The 16836-nt window shown below is 45.2% G+C and overlaps 1 protein-coding gene across 1 annotated transcript in view; it reads left to right on the top strand.

The window, feature by feature from the left end:
- Positions 1-16836, top strand: part of LRRC9 (leucine rich repeat containing 9) — a 1011210-nt gene that overhangs the window by 862408 nt on the left and 131966 nt on the right. The window contains exon 26 of the mRNA XM_078660357.1: positions 7241-7380. Coding sequence (XP_078516483.1) covers positions 7241-7380 — 140 coding nt within the window. The remainder of the gene's footprint in view (positions 1-7240; positions 7381-16836) is intronic.

Below are 16836 nucleotides of genomic sequence, written 5' to 3'. Positions count from 1 at the left end.
TGGGAACAGTCCAGCCCGAACTGCCAAGCCATGCCTTCCCCGGACCGGAAACAATCTTCCTAGGACCGGTTTCTGGCATTACAGCCGTCTTCAGCCAGGCTTGCTTGAATCCAGTGGCAAAGTGACCAATGGACTCACGTCTGAGTATACCCTGCCAACTTATGGCGAACAAAGCGGTACAAAAGGGGGTGGTGATGGACGGAGCATCTGAACCAATCAAACACTCACACCCAGTCAACAGATCTGGGTTTAATCCATCACTGTTCTTTAGCCCACTCTGCCACCCCAGTTCAGACATGGCCATTTGCAAATTAATCTGACCCTGTGCCTCATGGGAACAGTCCAGCCCGAACTTCCAAGCCAAGCCTTCCCTGGACCGGAAACAAGCTTCCTAGGACCGGTTTCTGGCATTACAGCCGTCTTCAGCCAGGCTTGCTTGAATCCAGTGGCAAAGTGACCAAGGGACTCACGTCTGAGCATACCCTGGAAACTTATGGCGAACAAAGCGGTACAAAAGGGGGTGGTGATGGACGGAGCATCTGAACCAATCAAACACTCACACCCAGTCAACAGATCTGGGTTTAATCCATCACCGTTCTTTAGCCCACTCTGCCACCCCAGTTCAGACATGGCCATATGCAAATCAGTCTGGCCCTGTGCCTCATGGGAACAGTCCAGCCCGAACTGCCAAGCCATGCCTTCCCTGGACCAGAAACAACTTTCCTAGGACTGGTTTCTGGCATTACAGCCGTCTTCAGCCAGGCTAGCTTGAATCCAGTGGCAAAGTGAGCAAGGGACTCATGTCTGAACATACCCTGCCAACTTAAGGCGAATAAAGCATTACAAAAGGGGGTGGTGATGGACGGAGCATCTGAACCAATCAAACACTGACACCCAGTCAACAGATCTGGGTTTAATCCATCACCGTTCTTTAGCCCACTCTGCCGCCCCAGTTCAGACATGGCCATATGCAAATCAGTCTGACCCTGTGCCTCATGGGAACAGTCCAGCCCGAACTGCCAAGCCATGCCTTCCCTGGACCAGAAACAAGCTTCCTAGACCGGTTTCTGGCATTACAGCTGTCTTCAGCCAGGCTTGCTCGAATCCAGTGGCAAAGTGAGCAAGTGACTCACGACTGAGCATACCCTGCCAACTTATGGCGAACAAAGCGGTAGAAAAGGGGGTGGTGATGGACGGAGCATCTGAACCAATCAAACACTCGCACCCAGTCAACAGATCTGGGTTTAATCCATCACTGTTCTTTAGCCCACTCTGCCACCCCAGTTCAGACATGGCCATATGCAAATCAATCTGACCCTGTGCCTCATGGGAACAGTCCAGCCTGAACTTCCAAGCCATGCCTTCCCTGGATCGGAAACAAGCTTCCTAGGACCGGTTTCTGGAATTACAGCCGTCTTCAGCCAGGCTTGCTTGAATCCAGTGGCAAAGTGACCAAGGGACTCACGTCTGAGCATACCCTGCCAACTTATGGCGAACAAAGCGGTACAAAAGGGGGTGGTGATGGACGGAGCATCTGAACCTATCAAACACTCACACCCAGTCAACAAATCTGGGTTTAATCCATCACCGTTCTTTAGCCCACTCTGCCACCCCAGTTCAGACATGGCCATATGCAAATCAGTCTGGCCCTGTGCCTCATGGGAACAGTCCAGCCCGAACTGCCAAGCCATGCCTTCCCTGGACCAGAAACAAGCTTCCTAGGACTGGTTTTTGGCATTACATCCGTCTTCAGCCAGGCTTGCTTGAATCCAGTGGCAAAGTGAGCAAGGGACTCACGTCTGAGCATACCCTGCCAACTTAAGGCGAATAAAGCGGTACAAAAGGGGGTGGTGATGGACTGAGCATCTGAACCAATCATACACTCACACCCAGTCAACAGATCTGGGTTTAATCCATCACCGGTCTTTAGCCCGAAATCGTGGCAACGCAACGTCAAGGTCAATGTGTGATATTACCACAAAAAGAGTACGGAGGTTATATATGATAGACCGACCCAGTATAAAACCAGACTGCTCAGGCCCCACAATATTAGGGAGCAAATGCGCCAAACGATTGGCCAAAACATTGGCAAAAGGTTTAGTATGTGTGTTTAAGAGAGAAAGTGGCCGATAAGAGGAACGTTGATCTGCTGGTTTTCTTGGTTTAAGCAGAGTGACGAGTAAGGCTCCGTGCATTGTTGGAGGCATACGGCCGTCGTGGATCATCTCTTCAAAAAGGGTAACCAGATGTTGATTGAGTTTATTTTAGTAGGCCTTATATAAAGCCACTGTTAAACCATCAGACCCCAGTGCCTTCCCACTCTAAATATCTTTTAATGCAGCAACAATTTCCTTGGGACTAAGAGGGGCCATAACCCATTTCCTATGATTATTAGTCAACCACTTCATGGTTATGTGCATTAAGTAGTCCGTTACAGCTTGTTTATCGAGTTTGATATACATAGTATGAAGAACAGTGTATTATCGGTGGAACTGATCTTTCCCCTGACCGGTCTCGTATACACGCTTGCCCTGCTCGTCTTTGACAGACAATAATACACGATGTTCATGACTAGGCCAAACAAGGGTGGCCAAAATCACACCTGGTCGCTATCCTTCACTGACTAGCTGTAGCATACCTGTCCAAGTATGCAACTTCATCTTGAGCCAACTTGTTAGCATACCTGTCCAAGTATGCAACTTCATCTTGAGCCAACTTGTTATATTCTGCCAACTTGGCATGGATGTTGCTCAAAAGCGCCTGCTCTGTCCTCTCACCATGAGCGCATTCCTAAGCAGCCAAATCTCCGTCTAGCCTTGCAAGGTGGCCTTGAATTGAGCGGAGCACACCTGCATGTTTCGAGATGGTAACCCCATGGACATAAACTTTAAAAGCTTCCCAGACAGTTGTTAAGTTTGACGCTGAACCCAGATTAGTGCTAAAGTAATTATCAATCTCCAGCTCCAGTTCCTAACAGAACACAGTGTCCAACAATGAATATTGCGGGAAGCGCCAAGAGAACGCATGTTGTAGTGGGTCTTCCAACTCAAGAACAAATCGTACTGATGACTGATCCATGTATGTTTGAGGTAAATGCTCATATTGTTGGACCATGAATGCAGCAAACTGTTTGAAATTAACCAGTAGTCGATTCTTGTATGCATGTCATGAATGGTAGAATAATGTGTGTATTCCCTAACCTGTGGAGTACGGCAGTGCCACAAATCCACCAGACCGCAATGGTTGGCCATATCTACAATAGCACGGGCTGCCAGTGAGGGTCACCGAGGCAGACCCTGAGAACAATCTAAATCGGGGGACTGGACGCAGTTAAAGTTCCCGCCCCAAATCTAAGGCATACCATTCTAATGGGATAGCTTTGCACGGAGCGCATGATAAAACTGTGGATTGTCATAGTTAGGACCGTAGACCCCCCTAATAACACCTCAAAATAGTCTTTGCAGAATCACAGAACCACAAAACATACTCTAGGATCAAGAGTGCCTAGTAGAAGTGGTTGTGTCCCCAAACCCATCAGGCATTTCTACATCGTGTAATGGGGAAAAACTGGATAAGCTGCAACAAAAACACCTGTGTACACCATTGTTTGTGCCATACTACTAATGTGATATGCCAAAATCCACCCCCTCCCACGCTATGCCCCCCCAACAGATGACACGGCAAAGTACATCCCCCCCCAGTTCCACCCAACCCGCAATCAACAAACCCCTCTGAAAACAATGTGGCACACACATAGAGGCAGAGTACGCCCGTCGAACTCCCCCGTAACATAAAAGTAACAGAGGGCCGCATATAAGATAGAAATTGCCCCAGCCGTGCAGCAGACATTCAGGAATACATTACCCCACCGCATGACCCTGTATACAAGTCAATATCATACATATTATAACATAACATCAGAGTTACATATAGAAATCCTAGCATCTTCTAAAGAAAACAACTATGCAAATCACATTAGCACAAAATGAGTGAACCCTTGGGGTTTTTGGCATGCAAAGGAACAAAGATAAATCATTATCGACCAGGTTCATCTAAATTAGCAGAGGCCTCCGACTCACCGCCTTCTGCCCTCGGGGACCTCCGTCTCCTGCCCGCTAGCTCATGCAAGCCTTTAGGGTCATTGAAGATCTTTGTTTTTTTATCGACAGTCACCCCTAGGCAAGCAGGGTAAAGCATATCAGTGTCAATTTTCAGTTCCTGTAGTTTCATTTTAGCTGGTAGAAACTGTGCTTCCTTGAACTGTGGTGTAAAATCTGGAATAATCGAGAGTTTTGCATCTTCATACGGAAGGGTTTGTATTTTTCTGGAACGGCTCAATGCCTCATCTTGATAATTGAGCAGTCTTGCTATAATCGGGCGGGGCCTAGCCCCAGGGATCAGCTTTGGGACCAGTGAATGGTGAGCGCGCTTCAGAACAAACATAGCGGAGAAAGTCTCTCACCCCAAATGGTCCACAAGGAGCTTCTCCACGAAGGTCTCCTTATTACCTATATTCGTATATTCAGTGAGCCCTTTAATACAGAGATTATTCCAGCTAGTGCGGGTCTCCAAGTCCTTCACCTTGGCATGCAGCGCAAATATCGTCTTCTCTGGCTACTTCTGGACCCCCCCCCACTGAGATTTGCTCATCCTCAGCCTCCGACACACTTCTCTCGACCATAACTAGCTGCTCTGTATGTTTATCAAGGTGTTCTGGCATCCTATCCATACGGTAGGTGAAGGCATTGAATTTCACATCTTTGTAAGGCTGATTTGCATAACAGTCAAGATTTGGCACAGGTCTCCCGCCAGCTCAGGCCCGAAGCATCTGCATCTGTTCCCAGCATTGCCGCCCATCCTAGCGCAACCTAGATGTTTCTTCACTGCTCGAACTGAAGTATGGGTAGGGTCTTGTCAGACTTACCCATGGCAGTAGGAGCAGTTAAATTATTTGCAAGCATGGAACTGTAAATGTGCACTCATCAGAATAGAAGAAGGCTCTGGAGGATGATCAAAAATCTGTACGCCACACCTAAATCCTTAAATCAATGTGAGTTATAAGCTGGGGTCATAATTTCTGAAGGACGCTGTCTCCAGCACTGTTCCCCGTGGGCGTTAGTGCAGCAAAAGTAGTCCAAGCCTGGAAGCCAGCACCCCCAACCAGGGCCGGCTTTAGCGCTGGTGGTGCCCTGTGCGACAGTGTCTGTTGGCACCCCGCCCCCCATAACCACCTCTGCCTCTGATTCCCTCACTAGCACCCTTTAACAGTGCCCCTCAAGTCTCCATTACCAGTCTCTCAGATTCATTTCGTTTTTTAGCGCCCCTCGTACCAGTGTAAGGTGTCAGAGCACTTTACACCACACACACATTGCACAGAGACAATCATATCTGTGTAAATCAGTGTATAGGAAATGTTACCTCAGACCGGACTACAAGGTGTAGTGTAGGAATGACATGTCATTGATACTGGTAGGCATTATAGTTTAAGGTCTTATTCAGGAAAAGTACAAATTCAGAATTTAAAACAAAACATCATTGTTAGGGGTTCTCTTTCATAATAAGAATTTTTTTCTACCCAAATGAACCCTTTTCACAAGATTAGGATGATGAAAGATTGGGCAAAAACCATATAGCTTTAACATATACCTTGTAGTTTGCATGCAGCTCTAGGATGACAGTTAACAGCTCAATGTTCTATATTAGGATTTTGACTTATAAAAGACAAGTAATAAAAGGAGCTCTCTTACAGAAGCAGTAGCTCACTGACCTATTTACATTATATGCACTTCCTTATCTGCATTGTAAACGTTCTTAGCAGCAGGCATTTTAACCCTCTGTGGTACCTTAGGATGAGTCAAAACTTGCACTAGACAAACCTCCGGTCCCTTTCCAAGAAGGCGGACTTCTTTTGACATTTTAATTGATGTCTGAAAGTTGCTTGAGGCCAGGAACGAGGCAGCGGGTGCTTTTAAAAAGATAAGACCCATTTTAAAAGATGACACCCGACCCCAAGTTTACACCCGGTGCAGTTGCACCAATCACACTGCCCAAGAGCCAGCCCTGCCCCAAATACCTCCGCAAACTCCTCAAACTCTGCTGTTGAACGCCTCCAGAACCACAGTGAGGGGTGCCACCAAGCACAGCAGTGGGAATCCCCCCACAGGAGTCAGAAGTGGCCCAACAGGCAAAATGAGGCGCCCTGAGGGGAATGCTATAGGTCACCGCAGCAATGGAGGCTGCAGCCAAGAGTCATAGGCAATCCCATGCATCACAGCACTGTAGAGTGGGCCAGCACAAAGAATCGCGTGGAATATCAGGCACGTATTGGGCTCCTCCTCCAGTGAGATCTAAAAGTCAAAGGGATCCGGCCTCGTCTGAACCAAGAAGTGCATGGTGATACAATCCCATAAAGAAGCTTTAGGGACAGACAGAGCAGCACAGTGGCAAGGAGCCCCCACGAGGTGCCTGGGGCTCCAGACAGGAACCAGCCGTGGCATCACAGAGACAGTACTATGCACCAGGCCCAGCGCAGCAGGCCATGCCATAGACGTGGAGCCGCCGCTCATCGTAGTTGGGTATTTTAAAATAGGCACCAGAGTGCAGGAGACACAGGGCGATGATGGGGTGTGGGTTTAATACCACGTTTGCACAGGATTTTGTAGGACTCTTGTCGCGGCTGAAGGAGCTCGCCTAAAAGCCGGCCATCTTTGGGTTTCACTAACTCTGCCCCCCAACCAATTTACAGGTTTTCTGGTAGTTCCTGCAGTCAACAAACACGAGTTTGAGGCCTAATTAAATATTTTTCCTGTGGATCTTTGTCACTTTGACCAGTACTTTGGTAAGGCATCAATTTGAATTGTGGCAGTTGGAACAGAATGCCATGGATCGCAGAATGTAGTTACTGGTGGGATGGATTTGCACAAACATATAATTTAATCGCGTCTGGATTTGGCTGACTGTGTCTTGAGGGATTTGACTGACTGTGTTTTCAAAAACATATTAAAAAGAATAGGAAATTACTGAAAAAAGATGTAGCACAACCTGATCACTAGTGCTAGACCTGATGATATAAACATTATTATTTTTTGAGGTAGTGCCTAGGAATGTTATGGCATGATATTATTTCACAACTGCAATAGTAAGACATGTATGCCTCATTTCCTATTTCTAATTTTCTGATTAAATCTTGTTTTAGAGCTGTACATTTATATTTAGGTTAATTTATGATTTGGTTTTGCAGATATTGTGTCTAAATCATAACCACATAGAATCAATACTACCCCGGTTAAAGCCTCAAAATCACTTAACAAACAGACAGATGCTACACCAGAAAGTGACTTCCAGTGGCTATGGCCAACAAACGCCAGCAAAAGGAGCCAGGTAAAAATATATATTTTATTGTAGAGCACTTGATTAATCATTTTCACAACTCCCTCAATCAAATGTAATTGTCAGTATCATTGATTACAATTTTGATACTTAATGACTCTCACATATTGTGCGAGCAAACATCTTTTTTTGATTTTGTGTGCATATTGCTCTCCAAAAGTGAAAGTTGAAAACCTCATATGTCAGGATTCTTCTGGAATCCTTGGGGTTTCAGATTTTAGGTCAGAAATATACCTTTGTTTCTTGTAGATTCTGTGAGAAAATTGTTGGCAGAGTTATGAATTGTTGTAGATTTTAGTGCAAATAGCTCCAAAAAGCCCAAAGCGCCAACCATGGATATCTGGTCACGCTGGACCTAGTCCCTCCTTTTGTCCCTGTCCCAGATTCACTCTCGTTTCCACTGATCTTCGCTGGGATCGAGGTCACCTCCCGCGCCAGATCAACTGACCGGCACTTCACACGGTATCCTGACTGACCCACCGTACCTAGTAAGTCCGTTACTATTCGCTATCCCTGCTGCCCCGTACCCCTACCTCTGGCCCTCATGCCTTTCCTCCCCCCCCAGGCTTCCTCCTTGGTTTATCGAACCGACGACCACACGGACCTGACTTTTGACTCTCGCTGCCAGAGGTATGTTTTCTAACCTCGCCGTGTGCCGCTTGCCCTCCTTCTCCCTCCTAACGGGGCTAACACCTGGTCTCCGCTCTGTGATATCACTCGCATCCCTGTATCCCTCTTCACACCCCTTTCCCGTCGATTCCGTTTTTCCAGTGACACACAGCCCCTCACCTTTACCCGACCACCGGGCTGTTCTCACTGCCGCCTTAATTATGCCCTATGCATCTCCGAGGGTCCGCGGTTCCTCCACTGCACGCATCGCTTGCCTGCCCCAGCACTCCTACCCCTAGAGCACCTTACCCACCACACTCACAATCCCTGGTTTAATTTACACCCCACCGGTCCCCCTCTTATATGCGATCTTTACGTCCGTAACTACAGATCTCATTGGATCACTTATCACCTGCTAGTCACCGTACCCCATCCTTTGAGCTTTATCAAAGTTTGTCACAAAGTCACCCCCCGCACCACACCCCCCCCACCTCCCGCACTACCACTCCGCTCCTCCCTCTCGGCCCTCGATTAACTCCCGTCCCTTCCCCCCTACAGCACTGCATCTAACCCAAGTCCTGATGATGATCCCGACTTAAATGGGATCGAAACGCCGTCGACCGTCAAGCGCGAACATAGGCGCTCCAGTCCAAATGGTTCCAGCATAAATACCTGCATATCCTCATTCAAGTCTATCTCAAACAAACGTGGAACCATATTGTTTGTATTCACTGTATATATTGATCACCAGTCACCCTGCGCCGCCGTCGTTGTCTATTGTCACTTGTTTTGCTACCATGCCGTCACTCACTCGCACTAAGCACCAAGTACAATTTGGGTTACCAACAAGTGTCTTACTCTGCTCCTTGCAGTGCTGTTATAACTGCAGAATTACCCTGTTCCCCCCCCTTTTTCCTCTACTTGTACCCAATTAATAAATATGATGTTACCAGCACATATGTGAAAAACCAAAAGAGAGTCTCCTTATCTCCTTATGATAATGTTTTATACATATCTGAACTAACTGTCTCTAAATTATACCTGTTGGGATAGCATATGTTTTTTACAGACCAGGTCAAAGCCACATGTTCAGGCCAAACCCAATGGACTACAGGTTGTCTACAGTCACCAGGTTAGCCTAGCTGAAGCTTTACCTTTTCAAATTTGTGACAAGAGTTCTGCTCGCGATGGAGGGAGCCACAAGGAGCAGTGAGAGCATTGTGTAGGCTGCCAGCGTAGCGAGCAGAGCAGGTCAGGCGTTGTGGGTATTGCTGGGGCTTCACTTTGGCGATCCCTTGCTAGTGATCTATGCTGTTGCACGAAGAGGCAGCTGTCGGAGTTTTACATTGAATCACTGTGCGAGTGGCAAAGTCTCAGTGCAAACTGACCCTTCGCTGTTGCTAACAGCCCAAAAGCAAGATAACAGCTCTCTGAGCTGCACCAAGAGTCCAGGACCTGAGGGGCACCACTTGGCGGTGCAGGATGTTGGGGAAACTTGTATGTTCCGGAGGTGGTTCAATTCAGGAGGCCAGCAGACTCGCCTTTGGAGTTACTCTGGTGTCCTGGGTTCAAGGGTGATGTAGCAGGTCCAGTTCTCTTCTCACCCAGGCAAAAGGACAGCAGGTCAGCAGGCCAGCAGAGTGGCAATCCTTTCAGCAGCACAGCAGTCCTTCTTCCTGACAGAGTATGTTCAGGTCCAGAAATGGACTGAGGTGTTGGTGTCTGAGGTCCCCTTTTTTATACTCTGGTGCTCTAGATCTGGAATGTGGGAGACACTTCTGGACAGTGGCTTTGAAATGCAGGGAATTTCCTGCCTCCCCTGCTTTGGCTCCAAACCGACTGTAGTGACAATGTGGGGCTGTTCGGCCCGTTGTGTGAAATCAGAGCACATGCTATTCAATTGCAAGTGGGGCTGTGCTCAGCTCTGCCCCTCTCATCCTGCCTGCAGATGGCCCTTTCAGGCACACCTAATCCATCTATTGTGTGACTGTTTGGGAGGAAATCACAAAGTCTAACTGGGGTGGCTTATATGTAATAAAAGGGGATTTTAAGGCTTGGCAAGGGGTTTTAAATACCAAGTCAGCATGGCAGTATAAAACTACATTCAGGCAGGCCTGGTACATGTTTTAAAGTACTAGTTAAGTGGGTGGAACAATAAGTGCTTTAGGCCCACTAGTATGTTTTCAAAACCACAAGGGTAGCCCACGAATCACTTGGGACCAAGGTGCACCGGGGCATCATTAACCAGCCTCCGCTGCTGCCGTGAGGGGAACGGCTGCAAACTTACCTTTCCTGGCCATGAGGGGAACGGCCCAACTACCACCTCCAGCAGCCCTTGGGCCCTTGCGCCTCTGACGCCGCTGACGCGCCAGGTGGCGCAATTAAATCACTGCGGCCCTCCCGCAGCGTGGGACTTCTAAAAGGCACTGGGACATCATTAAGCAGACTCAGCTGCTGCAGTGAGGGGAACGGCTGAAAGCTCACCTTTCCTGGCTGTGAGGGGAACAGCCCAAATACCACCTCCAGCAGCCCTTGCGCCCCTGACACGCCTGGAGGCGTGATAAAATCACTGCGGCCCTCCAGCAGCACAGGACGTGTGCGAGCGTGCCTGGGCTGCACCAGGGCGATGCGCGGGCCAAGGACGGGCCCATCCACGCCCGTCAGAGCCCTGTGGAGACAGAGCTGAGCCCCCTCTAACTTCTGATCAGCAACACAGCGGATTGAGGCCTCTCAATTAGCAGAAAGCAGGTCCCGTGTGTTAATGACTTTAAGCCCAGATTTAAGTCCTGATTGATCATTGTATCCCCTTCTGTATAGGCTTTTAGTTCCTGGGTTTTGGCTTTCACCATGAGTGCACGGAAGGGAGTAGTGGGGACTTTGGATGCCTTTATTATCAGGGCGGAATCGATGCTCAGTCATGAGATTGAGCTGACGGACTGGCGACTGTCATTAGACCCCATTACCCTGCATAGATGTTTATCACTATGCACTTCTATTGTGGATGATGCTTTGCAACCCTGCCAGACTGTGACCACACAAAGCATGCAACAAAGTTCACCTCAGCACCCTCACACACCTAGCTCGGACATACCCACTGTAGCTACTCAGATGGCCCTAGTACTGCCACAAAGGCCAGGGCATCTAAACCCCGCACAGGAGGAAGGAAGAAAGTGACATCGGAAAAGAGCAAAAGGGGCGTGGGTACCCAGAAACAAATATACCAAAAAGAACCATGAGCGGTGACGACGGAGGTACAAACAAATTCTAAAAGCACACAGACTGATATTGAGCCCCCGCTATTAACACTGAGTCCCCCAGGAGATGCAACTCCTGACATTATCATAGATTCTGTCTTGGATACTGCCTTTGTACGGTTTAAGGAACTATTAGATAGGAACTTCACCTACCTCTGGGATCACCTAGATCATCTGGAAACTGCAATGAATAACACGAGTGGCCAAAGGGACTCTTTACAAAATGTTGTAATTGCAGGGGGGTGCAACCTATTGGTTCAAGTGTTGGCACAGGGTCCGATTCTTTGATTTCAGCTCCAGTAATGTCTACAGGTGTTCCATCTGGTAATTTCTGTGTAACATGTTCAACCTGTAGCAAAGTTAAGGCTCTTTTTGTATCTAAGCCTAATGATGCCCCGGGAAATCTGCTTCATGTTACCAACACATGCAATATACCCGGGACCTCTCAGAACTCGCCCTTTATTAGTCTGCCTGACCCAGCTACTAGCTTGCATAGAGAGAATATCAAGTCAGGCAATGGCTCTATGAATATCATGAGAAAGGGTCACAATGATGCTAACATGGAGGTTTTGTATTACCGCCAGAGGCTTGCCAGTATGTCTTAGTGTTGGCAGGGGTACCATCTCTCAAGAAAGAACAGGGGGAAACCTGGCTACAGTTGCGAAACAAATGTGTGGATTGGCTGTCCAAACACAAGAGGTTTAAGGTGTCAGATATGCATAACATCATTATGGTTAGAAGAGTTGGGTGGGTGGGAGTGACACCAAAGAATATTGAAGGGGACTGTACAGTGATTAATTTTCACAGTCCGCCATGGTCAGATTACTACTGAGGGCTCAGGAAGATTTCACTCTTAATTCCACACATATCTGTACATTGCCATTGGGCTACTTTAATAGGCCGGTCCCTGGACCTCTGATAAATAATACCCCCTTTCCAATCTTGCATAACAGGTTCTCCCTTTTTATCTGACCTAGATAGTCAGGATTGACTAACGTCGCACCTGCTAACCACGGAAGAAGACCCTCTAACGAGTGTGTCTCTCAGAGTCAATGAGCCATGTTTTACCTCATAAAGTTGACCCACAGATAAATATAGAAGTGTGCTCTTTGGAACATATAAATTATGTAATACCCAATGTAGCTGGCCCCCCTTTGGAGGTAGTGGGGAACCGCTCTGAGTTACCCAACAAGTTAATTAATAATAGTAACCTAAAGGTACTAGGTTGCAATGTTGCAGGCCTAGAATCCAAAGTGCTTTTACCAGAGTGGATACATTTTGTACAGGAGCAGGACATTCGTATGTGTCAGGAGACATGGGCCACCAAAGATCTATATATTGACGGGTTTGAATGTCATAATACACTTGCCCTCATTCCAACGCTTGGCCATCCATCTGGAGGCCTTTCAATCTGGGTGAGCACTGCGGCTGGAGGCACTGTAAAGGTGTTAGATACTAAAGATGATAAATTTTAAGCGATAATATATAGAAGGGGTAAATCCATATGTTTAATCAATTTTTATAATAATGACTTATATTCAGTACCTAATGCGAATTCTATTAATTAGTTTAATTTCATTGCATCCCTACAGCTGGCTTACACTACGGGTATTTGTCTGGGGGGTGATTTTAATGCTAAAATGCCTATTGATTTTATGACATCCATTGGGATTAGTAACAAGGTACATCAATGCCATAGGGGTAATGAATTACATGGACACTTGCATAAACCTAACTTGTTAAACATGATGTAAATTGCTGAGGTAAATTATAATGGGGATACCCCGGAACCAACATTTAGAGGAAGGGGTAGTGCCACCACCATTGATTATGTTTTCATTTCTCCCACTCTCAAGGATTGTTTAATCTAAGCTATAGTTATTCCTGCCATTCATGGTGACCATAATCCAATCACGATAGAACTACGAATCGCCCCTAAACCAAACTATAATAATGAGTGTGGTGCAAGGGATTAGACCCCATCTACTGATAATTTAAGACTGGTTAACTATATTGATCTTTTCGCCAAAATAGTTAGTGACTACTCGCGTCTTATTGATTCATGTTTGACATTTCAAGATCCCAATCTGGAGGTAGTTGGAGACTTTGGGAAACTATGTGAAGGGATCAAATCTATATTGTCGAAACCATTGTCGAGAGTGGAACCTAGGTTAAGATGGTTTAATGGTAAATGTTCACAAATTAATAGACAGTTACGCCTGGCATTATCAAAAACCCCAAGAGACCTCCTTCTGGTTAAATTGTTGAGAATAAAGTATAAGGTAGCCGTCCTACAGAGGAAAGAGCAGATTTTGAATGAGCGCTGGGATGATATAGCAGTCGCCGCCCTCCTAAATAATGGGAACGCTTTCTGGGCTGCAGTTAAAAGTATGAGATCCCTCGCCCAACTTCCATAAGCTGCAATGTGACAGGTGAGCCTTGGGAATCCCACTTTTCGATGATCTATTCATTGCCTGCACAGAGCGAAGCCCCCTTAGAGCCTGAAGACCCCCCTGCGATTGAAATAACTTTGCAGGAAGTTGAAGATGCTATTAATCAGAGTCTGAGTAATAAAGCTCCAGGTCCTGATAGGCTGCCTATTGATTTGATCAAACTTAAACCTGAGTTCTGGGTGCCCCTTTTATTAAATATTTTTAATAATTTAATTAATGCCCCTCTCCCAAGTACCTGGTCGACAAGCATTTTTGTGCCAGTTTTTAAAAGGGTGACTGATCGCAACCTAACTGTTACAGGCCAATCTCCCTAGTAGACAACACAATGAAAATTTTAGGCAGGATCTTGTACAACCGAATAAAGACTTGGGCTGAGCTTGACTGTATTTTACAATCCTGCCAACTGGGATTTTGAAGCAAAGTGAGGACTATTGAACAATGTCTGAACCTCAAATTAATTATTGGGAAATATGCTGTAGCTAAGCAAACCCCTGTATATATGGCTTTTATGGATCTTACCTCGGCCTGTAGCATAACTGCGTAGGGACTTATGGGCTAGAGTAATCAATACTAGTGGGGAAGTCTCAGGGGACATCAGAATTGATAGGGGTGTAAGGCAGGGGTGTGTTCTGGCACCGCTGCTTTTTATTTTATATATTATCAATCTGCATAAATCCCTTATCGCACCTACTAATGATGTCCCCAAAATGAACGGCAATTTAGTTCCCACCTTATTGTATGCTGATGATGCCTTTTTAATGGGACGAACGCCAAATGCCTTACGAATTTTAGTGCAGGGCTTTGTGGATTTTATGGGTAGCTTAGATATGTGTACTAATTAAAAAAATATATTTATTATGTCTTGTGGGCCAAAAAAGCATATTTTAAATTCTATTACCGTAGATGAGCAAAAACTCCACTGTACAAGTACCTTCCCTTAACTTATGCTTGTTTTCTCTGCCAATGGTTCATGGACTGACCATGTGACATATAATAGGAACACGTTCTCTAAAGTTATCAACTCAATTATTAGTCTACCGCTGCCTAAAAAGACAGGGTTGATACTAGCACTTCTGAAAATTTACAAAACACAGTGCATTCCAACTGCAACATATGGCGCAAAGACCTGGGCACATACAAAGTACAAAAGTATTCAACTTGAAGAAGACAGATTCTATAGGAAAGTACTGAGAGTCCCGATTTCGACTTACATTTTGTTGAAGTCTTTATAAAGGCGCGATCCATTCTTTTTTGGCTTGCGATTTGGAAGACTCCTGCGGCGTCTGACTAGAGAGATCATTAGAGACTGCTTAAAGTGTGATAAGGGGAAAGATATACCAAGGCTCGCTGCTTTAAGATAGGCCCTGAGTAGTATCAACCATGCTCAGATTTTTACAAACCCGGAAGACTCCGTTGACATGAATAAAAAAGTGATTGGGGGGGGGTTTATATGATCATTACAGTACTTTAAGATTCAAAAGGGAGATCGAGAAAAAATCTTTTGACAGTTGTGGAAGAATCAAATACCCTACCTTGTTACCTCCTAAAGCCAATCGGACGCTGGAAGAGAGGATTATTGTTTTGTCTAAGGGCTGATACAGTCAAATTTCTTCTTTGTTTTCCTTTGGGGTACAGTGCGAATCATTTACCTTGCCCATGTGATGACAGGAAAGTGCACAGACAATACTCCATTTTTTATTCTTTTATACATTTTATAGCCGATATACCCATCAGTTTTTGCTCCCATTTTTTAAGAACACACGACCCATACATTTAGAAGAAGCCTACTTAACAATCCGTAAGCTAGAAAATGATGAGTTACTGGCCCATGTAGGTATTTTTTTTAAAATTGTGAGTACGCTCTCGAAATTCAATATGCACTATGACGTTCTGTTTTTATATAGAGAATGAGTTGTAAAAGTAATTGATATATGGGATTTTCTGTATATATTGGTTTCATGTTATATTAATTGTTTTGCATGACTTCGTTTTTGTCTGACTCTTGACTATGGATTGCTATATTTCCCTATTTACTATGATGATCTGTGCTTTTATGGATAAAATGTATCCAATTAAAGATCTGAAACGAAACGAAACTATCTTTTAAAGTGCTAGTTAAGTAGGTGGCACAATAAGTGCTTTAGGCCCACTGGTATGTTTTCAAAACCACAAGGGTAGCCCACGAATCACTATGGACCAAGGGTACTATGTAGTAAGACAAACAGTGGTCTCTAGGTAATAAATATAGATACAATATTTAGAGACACATAATAGTTCCCTATGGTTGTTCCAATGACAGTAGACAAGGAATTTTTACAGTTTTCTTTTTTAAACATGAAGTAGGGAATATACCCCTGCTGGGATAGTTCCAAAACAAGCGTTAAAAAACAGACAAAACAATAAACATATGGGCAAAAAAAAGTGTGACCAGTAAACGTATGAAGGATGAGAGTCACTTGTTTAAAAAACACAGCACTTCTGCACCTAACTGAAAAGTTTATACAAAATCAAACAGGTCAGAGTGTGGGTCGACGGTGTTTCGAGCCCTTAACTAAATGTTTATTGTTTTGTGTGATTTAAATACAAAGAATAAATCAAAATCCCGGAAATCTATGTTCTGTAAGGAAAAGGGATTATGTTACATCTATATCATCCTTATGTTACTTGTGCATAATTCTTTCACATGCATGTCATAGTTGGCAATATTTTCATCATGAGCGACAAAAGCATACTAGAACATTGTTCATTTAAATTTCATTTAATAAATATACCAAAAATACAACTCATTTATAACACACAAAAATTGTCATAGAAAGTTCAAGCACGTTATTCATTGATTCTGGCGGTGCACAGATGCTCCTGATGAAATTCTCATTATTCGTGTGTGTCTTAAGCAGAAATACTTGACTGGAGTGCTGGCCTTACTTTAAAGGCAGCATCTCTTTACATTGAAACCTTGTGGTTTTCATGGGGACTCTGTCTATGTCTTTGGTGGTGCGAGTGGACTGTTAAGCTAAAACCTAGAGAGATAACATGGGCCCCGGGAGCCCTTCTAAATAATAACATAATTAAAAAATATGAAATAAAATAATTAAAATCAGTGCATATGTGGACTGCTTTTCTGAATTGTT

The sequence above is a fragment of the Lissotriton helveticus genome, chromosome 9, assembly GCF_964261635.1.
Source record: "Lissotriton helveticus chromosome 9, aLisHel1.1, whole genome shotgun sequence".
NCBI lineage: Eukaryota > Metazoa > Chordata > Amphibia > Caudata > Salamandridae > Lissotriton > Lissotriton helveticus.
The sequence above is the reverse complement of the archived record's forward strand: the minus strand, read 5'-3'. Positions and strand labels throughout refer to the sequence as shown.